The 18,666-nt window shown below is 41.3% G+C and overlaps 1 protein-coding gene across 1 annotated transcript in view; it reads left to right on the forward strand.

Annotated features, from left to right (window-relative positions):
* Positions 1–18,666, forward strand: part of LOC144604637 (transcription initiation factor TFIID subunit 4-like) — an 89,114-nt gene that overhangs the window by 42,191 nt on the left and 28,257 nt on the right. The window contains exons 3-4 of the mRNA XM_078419270.1: positions 8,614–8,730; positions 9,959–10,108. Of these exons, the coding sequence (XP_078275396.1) occupies positions 8,614–8,730; positions 9,959–10,108 (267 nt within the window). The remainder of the gene's footprint in view (positions 1–8,613; positions 8,731–9,958; positions 10,109–18,666) is intronic.

Here is an 18,666-nt window from a genome sequence, read left to right on the forward strand (position 1 = left end):
TGCAAATTGACAACATGAATGTCTCAAGGAAAGACTGCTGTTTATGGGATGCCAACTCCTAAAGGTTTGGCACTACAATGGTGCTGAGTAAAACTGATTTAATTTACCAGAAAGTTGTTTTGTGATAGGATTAATCATATTTTCAAAACCTAGGCTGGGTACATCATATTTCTCACGAGCATCCGTATGGCCAATGTACAATCGTTATCGAACAAAATAGAAGGCCTGAAAGCAAGACTGCTGCATCAGAGGGACATGTGGGACTGCTTCATACTCTGCTTCACAGAGACATGGCTCATCTCCAACTCTCCAGACATAGCTCCGGCCCAAATGGACCAAATGCAGGTGTCAGGAAATTGAAAAGGCAGTGGCATCAGCTTCGTGATAAATGTTTTGTGGTGCTTGAATCCAGTGGTCTTGTCCCATTCCCCTGATCTGGAACATTTGGCGGTTAAGTACTGACCATTCTACCTGCCAACAGAGTTCTCTGCCATCATCCTGACTGCAGTCTACAGCCTGCCTTGGGTATACATGATGCTAGCACAAAAGGAATTGAACATTGTGATCAGCTAGCATGGAATAGCGTAACCCGGAGTCTTCCTCATTGCTGGGGACTTCAGCCAGGTTAGCTTGAAAGAATATCAGCCGAACTACCATTAATGTGTCACCTACAACATCAGAGCACACAACATAGTTGACCTCTGCTATACCACCATCAGGAACCTCGACCCTCGCCCGCAATTTAGAATATCTGACCCGGCTGTGCTCCTTCCTGTGCACAGACAGTTTGAAGAGCGTGGCATCGGTGAAGGGGATTACAAAGTGTTCATCAGATGAGGCAGTGGAGTGATTACAGGACTGCCTCGAATCGGTGTACTGGGCCATGTTCAAGGATTCATCAGCGGTCCGGAATGAATTTGCCACCGTCATCATGGACTTCAAAAAGAAACACACGAGCAAATGTGTACCTATAAAAACATTCCAGGTCTTTTCCAACCAAAACCGCAGGTGAACCAGGAGTTTCATAATCTGCTACGGGTTAGATCTATGATATTTATGATTGGCAATCCAGCATCATACATAAAGTCCAGGAACAATCACTGGAAGGCCACCGCGAGTCCAGAGAGACTATTATGGACTAAATTGGCATCATAGATAGGGTAACTCCATGCCTGTATCCAAGAAGATCAAGGTGATCTGCCTCAACGACGATCTTCTAGTAGCACTTGGGCCCGCCATAATGAAGTGCTTTGGAGGTTGGTTATGGTGTGAATCAACTCTTGCCTCAGAAGTGACCTAGATGCACTTCAATTTGCCTTTAACCACAACCAGTCAACAGTAGATGCGATCTCATCGACACCACTCTGTTCTGGATCAACTGGACAATAGGAATACATATGTCGGCTTACTCTTCATCGACTACAGCTCGGCATTCAGCACAATCATCCCTCCAAATCCATCACCAAGTTCAAAGACATGGGCCGTAGTATCTCCCTTTGCAATTGGATGCTTGACTTCCTCTTCGGCAATCTCAAATCATTGGAGATCGATAACATCTCGTTCTCCCTGACCATCAACGTTGGTACTCCTCCAGGTTGTGCTTAGTCCCTTGTTTACAGTCTCTTTGCACCTATCAATGTGTGGCTAAGCACAATTGCAATGTCTTATACAAATTCACCTATGTCACCACGGTTTTTGGCCAAATTACAGGTGGAGATCATTCAGCTTTTAGGAGAGAGATGCAACACTTGGTTAAGTGGTGCCACAACAACAAACTCTGACTCAACATCAACAAAACCAAGGAACTAATTGTTGACTTCAGAATAGGGAAGAAAACTGCAGATGCTGATTTAAATCAAAGGTAGACACAAAATGCTGGAGTAACTCAGCGAGTCAGGCAGCATCTCTGGAGAGAAGGAATGGGTGACGTTTTGGGTCGAGACCCTTCTTCAGAGAAGTCAGTGAACCTCTGGTGGGTCAGTGGTGGAGAGCGTTAGCAGCTTCAAATTCCGAGGCATTAACAGATCCTGGGTGCAGTATACAAGTGTAATCATGAGAAAGGTGCGCAAGGACCTTTTTCGTAGAATCTTAAAGAGATTCAACAAGAGATTCGCCGAATACTCTAACAAAGTTCTACGTATCTACAGTTGTAAGTATCCTGACTGGTTGCATCGTGGCCTGATACAGCAATTCCAAACCACAGGAACATGAAGCTGCAGAGAGTGGTGGATTCAGCCCAGTTCATCACTGGTATAGCCCTCCTCACCATGGGAAGCATGTACACGGGGCACTGCCTCAAGAAGGTGGCATCTATCATCAAGGATCCTCACCATCCACACCATGCCTTCTTTTCATTGCTACCATTGGATAGGAAGTACAGACGTCTCACACCACTAGTTTAAGAACAGCTACTTTTCTAAAACCATCAGGTTCTTGAACCAACCTGCAATACCCTAATTCTACCTCTGCATCAGAACACTACGAGCCACCACTGGCACTACTATGGGCTTGTTGAATGTGCCTATGATGCTACTTGGGGCGGCATGGTGGCGCAGCGGTAGAGTTACTGCCTTACAACGCTTGCAGCGCCGGAGACCCCGTTCAATCCCGACTACTGGTGCTGTCTGTATGGAGTTTGTACGTTCTTCCCGTGACCGCATGGGTTTTCTCCAAGATCGGTTTCCTCCCACACTAAAGACGTCCAGGTTTGTAGGTAAATTGGCTTGGTATAAATGTAAATTGTCCCTCGTGTCCATTGGGTAGTTTTAATGTGCAGGGATCGTTAGTCGGTGTGAACTCGGTGGACTGAAGGGCCTGTTTCCGCGCTGTATCTCTAAACTAAACTAAACTACTGCAAGCAAGATTTTCATTGGTACCTGCATCTCATCGTACTTGTGCACATGACAATAAATTTGACTTGACTTAAAAATAAAAATTATCTATTCATTTCCGCTCATGCTTATGAAGTAATAACCAATTGACGTGGATTGTTACGATCTTTACATGTCATCGAAAATTCTGGTTCCGAAAAAAAAGTTTTAAATGACTTAATGCAATCATCTAGAATAATTTTAGCATGTTCTTAGAAATGTGTATTAGATTGTTTGATAGATCAGTGCTATTGTAATAGTTGTAGCAGGTCGCTGAAAAAACGGCGACTGGACCCCCCTACGACAATGTCTACGACAAGCGACAACAACCTACCACCTCATCGACGGCATGCTACCGACAACCGGCGACCCAAGCGTCGCAACTAGGACGTCCACCTACGACCGCACCTATGACAACCTACGACGACACCTACGACACCCTATGACCACACAGGCGACAACCTACGACAACTGAAGTCAACCTACTTCCACCCGCGACAAGCTACGACCCTGAAGACTAAAGACAACTGGAGACAATTCACGTCATTCTGGCTTCCAAAGCAATGGAATCACCGTATCCCTATAAAAGGGGGTGTACAGTAGGGTTTCCATTCATTCTGCATCATGACTATTTGAAAGTGATGCCATGAGAAAATACTCTGAAATACAATAACTTCATACATCAATCTTTTGCCAAAATGTCAAAAATGTCCTTTATTGAAACAAACAATTTTTTTTAAAGTTTGATAAGAACATACAACAGTGCATACAAAAATATAAACTTCAATAAATTTCAATAAACTTCAAACTTCAAACTTTAAACATAAAACTTCAAACAGGATTCATAACAGTGATGTGTGATCAGATTGAGTATTCAAACTAAAGTCCACACTTGCGTCCTGGGTCTCTGTTCTGGGGGTACCCCCTGGTGTCACTGGTGCAAGTGCGGGTGTGTCAAGGCAAGGGTAGTCTGCTATTGCAGGCTGTAATACAGTGTATGCCTGCTGTGATGGGAATGATGTTGCCTGGTGATAATATGGCATCACTGATGGTGGCATCAGTGGTGATTCCATCAGTGACTGGCTGCAACACAGAAACATATCAATATTAAGTGAAAGGCAAATAAATAAAAACTTTTAACAAGGTGTGTGTGACAAAGAATTTCAAGTCCAATTCACAAAAAGCATTATAAAATTAGATACCTGGTGAGCCTGCATCAGTGTCATCATGTGGTGGTCCCATCAGTGTCATCTGCTGTGGTGGTCAGAGCCTGTCCCATCTGCTGCTGTCCCATGTTTCCCATCTGCAGCAGATTCTGCAACACATGAAATAATTGTGAATATTTCATATATAAATATAAAATTTAAGGTCAAATATTAAAGTCAAATGTCCCCAAAATCCCACAAAATATTGAAATATCCCACAAAATCACTGAAAATATTTACCGGCTGGGAGAAATTATGGGCCATCGTCATGGCAGCGATAGTGTAGTTAAACCACACGTTATCTGGGATTTTGAGCAGCTCATTCTTCAAGAATCCCTGGAAGGTGTCAACAGCCCTCTCATTTGGTGTCCGGGGCTGTGCCATGGCCAGTCTGGCCTCTCTGGCCTCTTCTGCCTGTTGCATGAGCTGCAACATAAATGAGTAAGATACAGGTAATTAATTTTTGAGAGAAAAAGATGGATGGATGAGAAGAGAACTCTGTCAAAGATTTTCCCTAAAGTACTTACTGCCTTGATCTGCTCCTGCGGACTTGCCTCTCACTCCTCCACATGCCTTTCCGTTGTGGTGGAGCATGCAGTGGAGCTGGCAGTGGTCCTGTTCCTTTTGCTGTGCTGCTGACTGGTGAAGGTGGTGGATCCAGTGGTTCCCTCAAGAGGATCAGACTCATCCTCACTCAAGGTTCTGGGAAGTGGTTTCCTCTTGGTCAAACTGGAAGGAAATAAATGTGTTTTTACAAACTTTCAAGACCATCAGGACATGGCAAGCAAGACGACAATCAAATAATCAATCTCATAATGTCTATGTTGTCATAATTACTTTCTTGGTGCTGCGTCGAGTCTCAACTCGTACTATGTGTGATGTGATGAAGGACCATGTGTCCAGGATCCACTCCTGCCTCTGTGTCAATGTCTTCCCACCAGACCCTGACTTGTTAACCTTCTGGGACAGCTTCCCATATCTTGTCCTCTGGCTCTTGAAAAACACACCTCGTTGTTCATCTGTAAAAAAAATAATAAAGATCAGTGTGAATTGCCTGCTTGCAAGAGAATGGAGACAACAGCTGCCACACAACATGAAGTTGGTACTTACAGGTACGGTCAGGGAACTCCTTGGCCTTGGCTTCAAGTAGTGTGCTCTTCCCGGCTTTGTTCCGGTACTGCCGATGCTTTTTGTCATACAGCTGAGGGTACGATTGGTACCACTCAACCAGCTCACCTTCTTGTTGCACACTGAACTCGTAAGGTCTCCATGAGGTATTACTAATCCTCACCAGGGCTGGGGTGGTGGTGGGGACAAGGGCCACCTCCCTGGTCTCCTCCTGGGCCTCCTCCTCCTGGGCCTCCTCCTCCTGGGCCTCCTCCTCCTGGGCCTCCTCCTGTGTCCCCTCAGTCTCCACCAGCTTGGTGGGTGGGTATGGGGGTTGGACTCTGCCCTTGGGCTGCCCCTTCCTTCTCGGTGCCATGTTGAGCTGCAGTCCTCGAGATAAAACGCACAGTCCTTGAGAGAAGACTCACAATGTCCCATGACCATGGGCGTTCGCCACGGAGGCGCCAGTGACATAGCCTGGCGTAGCTAGTTGCATCATCTTTCGCCGATGGTTGCCAGCTGTCGTAGGTTGTCGCCGGTATGGTTGTACCTTGTCGTCGGCATGGTCGTACATTGTCGTAGATTGTCGCCCTCATTCATCAGCATTGCGGCTGGCTGTTGTAGCTTGACTTCTGCGGATGGGTTTTCCCCAATGCCTGTTGCAACTTGACTTCTCTTGACGCCGGTACCTGTCGCCGGTTGATGTAGGTAGTCGCCAATGGAATTCACCGAAGTAAGCACCGGCGCCAACCTACGTCAGCACCTAAGTCAGGAGACATCAAGCTACGATCATTGGCGTCAAACCAACTGTCGCCGAAATTTTTTCAACATCTCAAAATCCAGCGGAGACCAGAAAAACGCTACGATACTTTGGAGACTACTCACGACCATACAGGCGACACCCTGACGACCGTGTGGCGACAGCCTAGTCGCCTGTAGTCGCCTAAAAAATCACCTAAGCGAGACAAGCCCTCCACCAAATCCACTTTCAGATTGATACAATCATGACAGGTATTGTGTGCAGTCGGCTTCACTTACAGCTAATTCTGGCATTGCAAAGCTCCACACTTTGTTCTTTTTCAGATTGTAGCTGTAGAATATTGTAACATTTAAGTCTACTACAAATCTAAGTGGTGCTTTTATTTAGTCTTTAATCTTGGTAGTGTGATCATCTAAGTTTCACTTGGTTAACTAATAATAAAACCTTTAATAAAAATACATCAAATTTCATGATCAGTAATGTATAATTTTTAGGGGTAACTTAATAGCCCTCAATGATATCATTAAAAATTCTTGAGTACAAATAGATACAAAAGTAAATTATCCTATTGAATGCTGAAAGCATTTGAAAATGTGTGACCATTTTATATACATCATGACATAAATAGGCCCTTAAGAATTGCATACACTATTGCTAGAAGTCTTATTTTGAAGTCTATGTTTCTTAAAATGTAGTTTTTTTAATTTTTGGTGTTGGATTTCCATCTAAATATTCTAATATATTTATCTCACTTGAGCTATTAAATCAGTTGACACAGCTTAGCTTTTTTTGCTGAGAAGTCTGATGAGGCAGGTCGAATGTAAAATGTAGAATCTACTTTGAGTCACGATTTCAGAGTCAAATGTGTTCGGTGGCTCATAACCAGGAGCTTGTTCACTTTTCTGCTTTGTATTTACTTCTGATATTTCATGTTTAGAAACTGATCCTTTTCAAAAAGAATAAAATCAGTAACTAAATATTAAAGTGTTATTAAAAATTTGGATTCCACAATAAACAATTTAACAAAATAATGCAATCTTTTTAACTTAAAGTTTTTGTATATACAGTACCCTCCATAATGTTTGGGACCCATTTATTTATTCGTCTCTGTACTCCACAATTTGAGATTTGTAATAGAAAAAGTCACATGTGGTTAAAGTGCACATTGTCAGATTTTAATAAAGGCCATTTGGAGGGCACTGTATTCCCACCATCTCAGAAGAAAATAGGAAAGATTGTATAGACAAGGGAACAAAAAAGTGATACCAGATAATTTGCTGTTGACTAAGCAGTCTTTCAGAAATGTACGTACTTGTATTGTTAGCCTGCCTTTTATATTAGTGATCACTGTATGAAGAGGTGTACTCATCCGTGACCAGATTAACTTTTCCGTGGAGACACAAGAGACTGCGGATTCTGGAATCTTGAGCAAAGAATAAACTGATGGAGGAATTCAGCTTGTGAGGCATCATTGTGGAGGAAAATGTGTATTGTGTGGGCTTCATAAAATCTGTTAAACGTGATAATGAAATATGAAATAGTCAAAATATATCGATGAAAAGGTTCTCTCTTCACAGATCAATTTCAGTTTATTCGGTAACACCTGCACTCATTTATCCTTCCACAAATATATCTATTCGAATTTTGTTGACGCAAGGAACCTTAAATGGTGGTTTACAAAAGAAGACACACATCACCATGTGCTCGTAGATGCTGCCTGAATCGCTGAATTCCCCCCTGCACTTTGTGCATTTTTACTCTTAATTTTGTTGTTGGCTTTAATTGTATTTCCTTTAACTTTTCCATACACCTTTTGGATTTTAAATCAAATCTATCCAGTTAGATTTTAACCAAATAAATAGCCAATAGAGATATATCATCTTATAGGGAATTTCTCGAATCTGATTTTTTTTTTTTAACATTTGATATTAATTTGATGTCTGGATTAGTATTTTGATGATGTGATACTCAACTAGCAGCTTGGATGTCATGAATTCAAATCAAACCATAGCGAGGCATGAAATGGAATTCACAAGTTTTAGGTTGTTGTCAGGAGAAAAAAAGAACCATCAATGATCAGAAAAACCTAACTTATTAGTCAATGTCCTTCAGGGAGGAAAGTTTATCACATTTCTCCACTCAGACTTGCTTCTCACATCTGTCCACTCTCCGAGGTGCTGAAATTTTACATTAGAGAATTCCAAATGGTTGTGAGGCATTGTAGAAAGGCACATTTCTTTAAATAAAGGATGTTTATTTATTAATCTGGGTATTTCAACATCGACTGTGGGGTAGTTAAACTTCCAGACTTAAATTTAACTTACATTTTTGAAAGTCCGCTTTTTCAACAGCAAATTAATTGGTGTAAGTCTTTTGTTTTCTGGACTCTGTTTTCTTCTGAGATGGTGGGAATGTATACACAAAGAATTTCTTCTGGTTATAAAGATGGTATTGTATTGTTAGGTTGTCTTTTGTAGAATACAAATTTTTAATAACACTAATATTTAGTGACTGATTTTAAAAGCGATAAGTTTCTAAACTTATGAAATATTAAAAGTAAAAATTCATTTTAGATTTTAAATTATTTTAGAGATTATTAAAATGAGTATGCTCAATAAACGATGGCACAAAAACTGGCCTCAATATTTTGTTCCTCCAATATCATTTCTAGGCACCAGGAACACAAATAATTGCACGACAAGTACCACCAACAATCATCAAACCAGTTTCCCAGACACAGACGGCAGTGCAAGTGACAACAGCACTTCAGCGACCTCCTACTGTACAGGTATTGTTCCGAATCAGATTGTTCAATTCATACAATAAATTTAGTTTCAGCGGAGGGGAGAAAAAGGCAACAATATTGGGATTCAGACAAGCATTGGATTCGGGGAAGAACTGCAGTTTACACACAGAAATTGTATTGCACATTGTGTGGGACCAATCGTAGTATAATTGTGATTCCATAAGCCAGGACCAGCTTGTAGTTTTAACACTGGTTTGCAAAATAAATGTAATGTTAATGCATATGGGAAGGCCACCTGCTGCACTTCATTTTGCTGTCTAGAGTGTACGAGGATACAGAGCTACCCGGGTAGATGGAATTACAATACAGATTCACATGGTCTTGAATGATCAAACAAGTTGGACGAACTGAATGACCAATTTTCTGTTCATATGTTAGTCCAGAACATGAGATAATGTTTCATTTAAAATGAAAATAATGATTTTTAACTGCCAGAATCAATGTATTAAATTATGCCTTGCAAATCCTAATTATATAATATATATATATTTTCTACTAACACTGTCTCTAATCATTCGTAACAATGAGTTGCGATCCCTCTTTCTGAGATGCACCCATTTGCCACTACAGTGTGGTCCCAAGGGAAAACAAACCACGAGAGATACTTTTGATGAGCTCCCTCTCTTTTGGGGCGGACATCAAGGATGAGAAGTATCAGACAACATCGATCTGTAATTCATATGTTTTAAGGTCATAAGTGATTGGAGCAGAATTAGGCCATTCGGCCCATCAGGTCTACTCCACCTTCCAATCATGGCTAATCTATCTCTCCCTCCTAACCCCATTCTCCTGCCTTCTACCCACAACCCCCGACACCCGTACTAATAAAGAATCTAATTATCTCTGCCTTAAAAATATCCATTGACGGCCTCCACAGCCTTCTGTGACAAAGAATTCCACAGATTCACCATCATCTAAAGAAATTCCTTCGCATCTCCTTCCTCAAGGAATGTCCTTTAATTCGGAGGCTATGACCTCAAGTCCTAGACTCTCCCACTAGTGGAAATATCCTCTCCATATCCACTATATCCAAGTCTTTCATTATTCGGTAAGTTTTAATGAGGTCTCCCGTCATCCTTCTAAACTCCAGTGAGTTCAGGCCCAGTGCCGTTTTAGTAGTTAAACATCTTCCCATCACTTGCCATACTTGAATTAGCTCCCACATTTCACTGCATCACAAAAAATGATTTTAATTTAATGTTTCTTGCAGTCCCAGATTGTAATAAGTGGAGCAACATCTGCAGCTTCTATAGGGACAGCAACAACAGTCCAACCAGGAACACCACAGAGAACTGTGCAGAATTTGACAGCAGCTACAGCTGCTCCAACCTCACAGATATTGCAGCCCACAGCTTCAGCGGTAAGAATCAATTATTGGTAACCTGTGTAAAAGTAGTCCAGTAACAGTGTACTTTTCAAAACTCCACTTGTGTGTTTAGAAGTTTTTAAATAAGCATGAAATAAAATTTTCATTAAAACTGAGTCAGGTGCTGAATAGGACATAATGTTCATAGAACAATGTACAGGAGCAAACACAAGAAATTTTCACTGTGATGCTACAATTCCAAAAGCAATTTCAAAAAGTGTTAATGTAATTTACTCTCTTGATAGTAATGCAAGAGAACAAGCATATCCATTAAAGCATTTGGTATCCTTGCAGTATTAATAGCTTATTGTAAGGTTTTAAAATAATGATCCTTGAAGATTGTGAAATCATGATGGTTTGATGATGGATAGTTGATGTATCCATAAAGAATATATCTGTGAATTACAAGAATTATTCATTCCTGTCTGGTAAAACAAAAATTAGGAAAGAGGACTCGGCCATGGTTTACAAAGGCAATTGGCATATTAGAGATCCTAAAAGGAGGCTGATAAAATTGGCAACAAAAATATCAGAGCGGAGAATTGGAAACAATTTATATTTCTGCAAAACAGAAAATAATTAAGAGGAGGGTGGTGGAAATGAGAATAAGCTCACAGGGCGGCTCGGTGGCACAGCGCTGGAGTTGCTGCTGTACATCACCAGAGACCTGGGTTCGATCCTGACTATGGGGGCTGTCTGTGTGGAATTTTTTAGTTCTCCCCATGACCGGCGTAGGTTTTCTCCAGGAAGGTCTGGTTTCCTCCCACACTCCAAATATGTACAGGTTTGTTGGTTAATTGGCTTGGTGTAAATGTAAATTGTCCCTAATGTGTAGGTTCGTGTGCGGGAATCGCTGGTCGGCATGGACTACATGGGCTGAAGGGTCTGTTTCCGCGCTGTATCTCTAAACTAAACTACAAGGAAACATAAAAGGTCATTGTAAAAAATCTTCTAAATATGTGAAAAGGGTTGTGCAAACAAGTTGTTGGTCACTGAGGGCACAAAGGAACCAATATCTTCGCAAGGAAGCAAGGGTGTGGAATAAAAGAAATTGAAGGAAATTAATATTAGTTTATAAAAGGTGCAAAAAAATTAATGGGCCAACAAATTCCCATGGGCTAATATTCAAAATCCCAGAATGCCATAGGATGTGGTCTTGGAAATAATGAATACATTGGTAGTCATATTTTCCAATTCCTTTGACTGTGGAATTCAATGTAACCCTCCCCAGTTTTAAAAAAAGTGGGATGGGGAGAGGGAAATGGAGTATTGCAGACCAATCACCTTAAAACTAGCAGTGGAGAAAATGATAGTCAATAACAGATACAACGATGGAACACTTGAAAAAATATTAAAAGGATTGGACAAAACCAGCATGGGTTCACGGAATTGAAATCATGCCAAATGAGTTTACTGGCAGTAACTACCAGAATGTATGTAGGAAAACTTGTGTATGCTTGGACTTTAAAGAGACCTTTGAAGTCGCACAATCGAGGTTAGTACACAGAATTTAAGCACATAAGATTGGGGTAATATGCTGCCACGAATTGAGAATTTGTTGATTGTGAGGAAGGGCCGAATGGCCTACCCCTGCACCTATTTTCTATGTTTCTATGTTAATAAGTAGCAAGAAATGTTTGTTTTCTGCAGATGGTGGGCAGTAATTAATTGAGAACCATGTGTATCAGTGCATATACCCAGATGTTTAGAAGATATATTTGGATGATATAACTAAATCTAATAACTTCAAAGTGGCCAATGCTTGGCAATTGCAGTTTAACAAGAGTAAATGTGAGGTTTTAGAAACAGACAAGCTATTGGAATAGGAGAAATGGAAGGTGCAATGAGATCTTGACCACCAGTCATTGAAAGCAAATGTTCAGTTGAAGCAGGCAGTTGGGATAATATATTAGCCTTTAATGCAAGCAGACTGGAGTACAGGAGCGAGAGTACCTTGCAGCATGCGTACAGCACCTTGGTGAAATCTCATCTAGAGTTTTATGTGCAGTATGCCTTCTTTACTACTCTAGTTACTTGTGCTGCTACTTTCAGGGAGCTACGAACTGGACCCCAAGCACTCTGTACGTCGGTGCTGTAAAGACTGCTTTCACCAACTCTGCTTTCCCCTTACAATTGACCTCACAAAGTGTAACACCTCACTTGCCCAGATTAAACTCCTTCTGCCATATTTCCACCCATGCCTGCAATTGATCTATATCCTGCTGTATTCTTTTGACAGCCTTCCTCACTGTCGGCAACTCCACCAATTTTGATGTAATCTGCAAGCCTACTAACCAAATCATGTACATTTTCTCCAAGTCTTATATATTTAAAAAAACTGAGGTCCTAGCACTGATCCCTGTAGTGAAACACAACAGACCCTCAGGCAGAATATCACCCTTCCACCACCATCCTCTGTTTTCTATGGTTAAGCCAGTTTTGAATCCAAACTACAGGTGCTCTTCAGCTTACGATGGGGTTCCGTTCCGAGAAACCCATCGCAAACCGAAAATATTGTAAGTGGAAATGCATTTAATACACCTGATCACGTGGCCGGAAGCGAGCCACGGGTCGCTGCCGTTTGCACCATCGCTTAGTCGAAATATCGCAAGTTGAAGCATCGTAAGCCGGGGAGCATCTGTACCAAGTCATCATGGATCCTATGCCTTTTAATGATCTAGATTAGATATCATGAGGCACTTGATCAAATGTGTTAATAAAATGAAGAAATACAACATCCACTGCCTTATCCTCATCAAACCTCCTTAAAATCCTTTGTCACCTCCTTAAAATCTCAAACAAACTTGTAAAACATGTCCTTTCCCAGGCAAACCCATGTCTCTAAATAGCCCATTCAAATGTGAGTAAATTCTATCCCGAAGCATCTTCTCCAGTGGTTTACCTGTCACTGTCAGTGCTAACTGGCCTACAATTTGCTGGATTATCTCTGCTTCCTTACTTAAACAAAGGAACAACCTTGGCTACTCTCCAGACCTCTGGGACCTCACCTGTGGCAAGAGAGGATACAATAATTTTTAATCGCGGCCCACTGAACTCTCCTCTTTTGCCTCTCTCAATAAATTGGGATAGATCCCATCAGGCCTTGGTGACCTATCCACTTCGAGTCCTAAAACCACCATCTTCTTAATCTCAACTTGCCCTGTCAGATCAGTATATTCCACGATGATCTCACTGTATTCCAGTCTTTCTCCTGAGTGAACACTGGTGCAAAATATTAATTTAGTACCTTGTCTATATCCTCTGAGTTTAAATCCAAGTTTCAAATTGTTTCAAATTTTGATCATTCTGTGTCCCATCAAAAATACTTAATCCTGTTGTTTGGATATGAAACCAAGACCCCATTTGCTCCCCCTGGTGGACATAAGATCTGAAGTTAGTATTTTAGAAAGCATAGATACATTGACAAGAGGTGCAGGTGTAGGCCATTCGACCCATTGAGCCAGCACCGCCATTCAATGTGATCATGGCTGATCATCCACAATCAGTACCTCGTTCCTGCCTTCTCCCCATATCCCTTGATTCCACTAGCCCTAAGAGCTATATTTAACTCTTTTGATTGCATCCAATGGATTGGCCTCCACTGCCTTCTAAGGCAGTGAATTCCACAAATTCACAACTCTCTGTGTGCAAAAGTTTTTCCTCGTCTCAGTTCTAAATGGCCTTCCCCTTATTCTTAAACTATGGCCCCTGGTTCTGGGCTCCCCCAATATTGGGAACATGTTTCCTGCATCTAGCGTGCCCAATTCCTAATAATTTTATGTTTCTATAAGATCCCCTCTCATCCTAAATTCCCGTGAATACAAGCCCATTCACTCCATTCTTTCATCATATGACAGTCCCGCCATCCCGGGAATTAACTACGTGAACCTATGCTGCACTCCCTCAATGGTAAGAATGCCTTTCCTCAAATTAGGAGACCAAAACTGCACACAATACTCCAGGTGTGGTCTCACCAGGGCCCTGTACAACTGCAGAAGGACCTCTTTGCTCCTATACTCAACTCCTCTCGTTATGAAGGCCAACATGCCTTCTAAGCTTTTTTCACTGCCTGTTGCACCTGCTTACTTTCAGTGACTTATGTGCGGTCCCAGCACAGAGCCTTGCGACACCCCACTAGTCACTGCCTGCCATTCTGAAAGGATCAGCAATGCGTCCATGATTTCTAGAGCCATCTCCTTGAGTACCCTGGGATGCAGACCATCAGGCCCTGGGGATTTATCAGCCTTCATTCCCATCAGTCTACCCAACACCATTTCCTGACTATTGTGAATTTCCTTCAGTTCCTCCGTCACCCTAGGTCCTCTGTCCCCGAGTACATCTGGGGATTCCTTAGTAAAGTCAACCAAAGTACCTGTTCAACTCGTTTGCCATTTCCTTGTTCCCCATAATAAAGTTTCTGTCTTAACTAATTTTTTCCTCTTCACATACCGAAAGAAACTTTTACTATCCTTTATATTCTTGGCTTGCCGTATTGCCGTTTTAGTTACCTTCTGTTGATCTTTAAAAGCTTCCCAATCCTCTGGCTTTCTGCTCATCTTTGCTATGTTATACGTCTTAATGATGTTCCAAACAGTTGATTTTGGTAAGCCTAAGGTTTGGCTGATGTCTCTAATAGCTTTATTCTTGTTTCTCAGTCTCATAATGGCTTCTTTGACTTTCATTGGCACGACTTTGGTCCTCATGTTGATAAACAGCAATAAAAGTTTCCAAAGGTGATGGAAAGACTGGGTGCTGAGAGCTCTCTTATGCCTGCATTAAGGAGGCAATTAAACACACCTGAGCAATTACAAAGACCTGTGAAGCCAAGTGTCCCAAACATTATGGTGCCCTGAAATGGGGGGAGTATGTATAAACACAGGTGTAATTTCTACATGGTGAAACCAAAATGTATAAAAATGGCCTTTAATAAAATCTGACATTGTGCACTTTAACCACATGTCACTTTTTCTATTACAAATCTCAAATTGTGGAGTACAGAGGCAAATAAATAAATGATGGGTCTTTGTCCCAAACATTATGGAGGGCATTGTAGCTTTCCCTTCTTGAACTTTCCATCCCATTAATTCGGGTGTCTTTCATAACCTTTCCTGTACTCTCTTCCCCTTTAACTCTATCCCAATTTGTCAACCCCTTTCCCGCGCTATTAGTAGAAAAAATTATTAGGAGTTCTCGGGCAATACTAAAAAGTTAGCCAAATCACCAAAATGTATCAGCTTCTGATTTTACTACCGTTTGTAGGAACTTGATGTCTACTTTTTGGCTGTCATATTGTTCACATTGTAACAATTGGTACACATCAAAGCAATTAACATGTTTAGGATATCTCACTGTGAAAAGGCACTATATAGTTGTAAAAATCTGCTTTTATTTTCTAAGTTTAACACAATGTATAAAATATTGGCCTGCATCAGATTCCTGACATATCCATTAATGACAATTTGTACTATTTTTAGCAAAATGCCCATGTTGATTAGAAAGCTTTTCAAACCGTTGCATTCTTAAGTGTGAATAATAATTTGGGATATTGCAGGGGTGTGGGCATGTTTTAATGTGGTCTCTAAATAATTTAATGAACTTTGTAATTAAAGATATACTTTTAGTTATTTACTGCTTGTTTTTAAACGGTTTGTTGCTTAATCTACTCCAGCAGTTCCTTTCGTAACTAATTCTATTCAAATCGAATAGTAACTTTCAAATTTATAAGAATTATGTTATATATATGTAAAATGTTATGCTTTCCTGACAGAGTTGCATAGCTAAGACTACTCTTTCAAGATTAATGTAGGTCAGTATGTCAGCCAAGTACTTTCAGGGTTAGTAACCTAAAACTGATTTATGGTTGATGAGTCGAGGATGTATAGCCATCTGCTGGCAGATGTTCAAATTGCATAATCAAAAGAAATCCTGATTTGTGTTCCCCGCACACTAACACCATCCTGCACACACTTGGGACAATTTACACATACATCAAGCCAATTAACCTACATACCTGTATGTCTTTGGAGTGTGGGTGGAAACCGAAGATCTGTGAGAAAACCCATGCGGTCACGGGGAGAATGTACAAACTCCGTACAGATAGCACCCGTAACTTGAACCCGGGTCTCTGGTGCTGCAAGCGCTTTAAGGCAGCAAATCTACCGCTGCGCCACCATGCCAACCTTGCGTTACCTACAAGTTGGACAATTAGAAATGCATTCCATTTGGGGAAAAGTTGTTTTGCTGAATTTTAGTGGTGATGGTTAGATAAGGAACAGCTATGAGTGCATATGCAAGCGAAGATGTTTGAACTTCTTAATACTAACATCAGTAATAGCTATTAAGAACATACAAATTCACAAGCATGTGGACAAAGGAAGTTTTCTTCAATGTTCTCATCCGGCTTTGGCAACAAGCCATATATTTGATTTAAGAAATGTCCAGAAATGAATAACTTACCATAGTTCTCTTGTACTTGAAGAACATGAAGCGTATTATCCTTGCATTGAAATAAACAATAATTTTTGACACTATTGTACTATTTTCTATTCCACAAACCACAGTGGTTATATAAACCAGATTATTTCTGAGTTGCCTTTCATGTGAAGTGTTTCCTAGCTGCAACTTAGTCTGGTGATTCTGCAAATATATGATGTAGGCTGGCAAACGTAGAACTTGAAACAATACAGTGCAGGAATAGGCTCTTTGGTCTACAATGTCAGTGCTAAATACGATGCCATGTTAAACTAATTCCCTCTGCAATCCATGTGCCTCTTAAATGGTGTGTCTGTGTGTGTTAGAGGTGGAAAAAGAAATGCCCATTGTAAAACTAATATGCAGCTAAAATCATTGAAAACAAGTTCAGCTATTGCCAAAGTATTCTGTCCAATTCTCTAGGTTTTGCACTTCAGCATGGATTGGGGCCCCATAACTGAGGAAGGATGTGCTGGTATTGGCAAGGGTCCAGAGAAGGTTTAGATCCCAGGAATGATTGGGTTAACATGATGAGTGTCTGACGACGCTGGGCCTGTACTCACTGGAATTTTGAAGGATTTGGGAGTGAGGGAGGGGGAGGGGGAGGGGGGAATCTCATTGAATATTAACAAAACGTGAAAGGCTTGGATAGAGTGGATGTGGATAGGATGTTTCCACTAGTGGGAGAGTCTAGGACCGGATGCCATCGCCTGAGAATAAAAGGAATTCATTGCCACAGATGGCAATGGAGGCCAAGTCAATGGATATTTTTATGGTGGAGATTGACAGATTCTTGATTAGTAAGGGTGTCGGAGGTTGTGTGTTAACCACACTTCCCAGCACTTGGTCCATAGCCCTCTATGTCTAAGCAATTCAAATGTTTGTCAAGACATTTCTTCAATGCTGTCAGTGACCCAGCTTCAACCATTCTCTTATCAGTGTATTCCAGGTCACTCTCAAGATGAAGAAGTTTCTCCTCATTATCCCTTCTGAATCACTTTCCCATTAACTTAAATTGTTTCCCCTATCCTAAACCGATATGTCCTCTAGTTTTATTTGTCTCTGATACAGAGAAACGCTCCTGCAGTTTTTCCTAATTATTACCCCTAATGATTTCATATATTCTAGTCATGTCTCCTCTTGCCTTCCTCCACTTCAGGGAGAAAAGACCTAGCTTCTCGGGTCTCTCCTCATTTAATCTGATCCATGCCAGGCAACATTCTAGCAAATCTCCTCTGTACCCTCTCCAGCACTATCACATCCTTCTTCTACCTTGATGACCAGAATGGTGTTCAATACTTCAAATGAGGTTTAACCAAGCATTTATGAAGTTTGAGCATAACCTCCCTACCTTTACATTCAATACCCTGACTAATGAAAACCAGTATTGTGTATGCCATTCTAACCATGTTGTCTAGTAGTGCTGCCACCTTCAGAGAAGGACATCTAAGTTTACAACAGAATCTACATCAGTTGGGAAGGTGGGCCAGATATAGCAAGTGGAATTTAACTCTTAATAAGGTGAGGTGTTGAACTTTGGTATGTCAAACCAGAGCAGGATTGGCACAGTAAATGGTAAAGCCGTCAAGAGCTTTGTAGAACAAATATATCCAGGAGTACAGGTGCATGGTTTCCTGACAGTGATGATTCAGATGGACTGGATGTGGAAAAGGGCATTTGGCATGCTTGCCTTCATTGGGAAAGGCGTTGAGTACAAACGTTTGACCATAATGATGCTGCAGTACTGGTCATTGGCGAGACCATTCTTGGGGCATTGTGCGCAGTTCTAGTTGCCTAGCTATGGGAAGGATGTCATTAAGTTGGAAAGGGTGCAGAAGAGATTCACCATGATGCTCCCTGGACTTGCAGCTTGACTTGTGGGGAGAGGCTGGCTAGGCTTGGATTTTGCAGAGTAGGAGACTGTGGGGTGACCTTACTGAGGTATACCAAATGATGATGGGCATGGACAAAGTGAACACTCAGTCTTTTACCCAGGATAGAGGATTCTAAAATTAGACAAGGTGAGAAGGAGATGTTTCGTGGGATGTGGGCCAAATGCAACTCACCAATAATACCAACTT

Source organism: Rhinoraja longicauda, chromosome 22 (genome assembly GCF_053455715.1).
Source record: "Rhinoraja longicauda isolate Sanriku21f chromosome 22, sRhiLon1.1, whole genome shotgun sequence".
Classification (NCBI taxonomy): domain Eukaryota; kingdom Metazoa; phylum Chordata; class Chondrichthyes; order Rajiformes; family Arhynchobatidae; genus Rhinoraja; species Rhinoraja longicauda.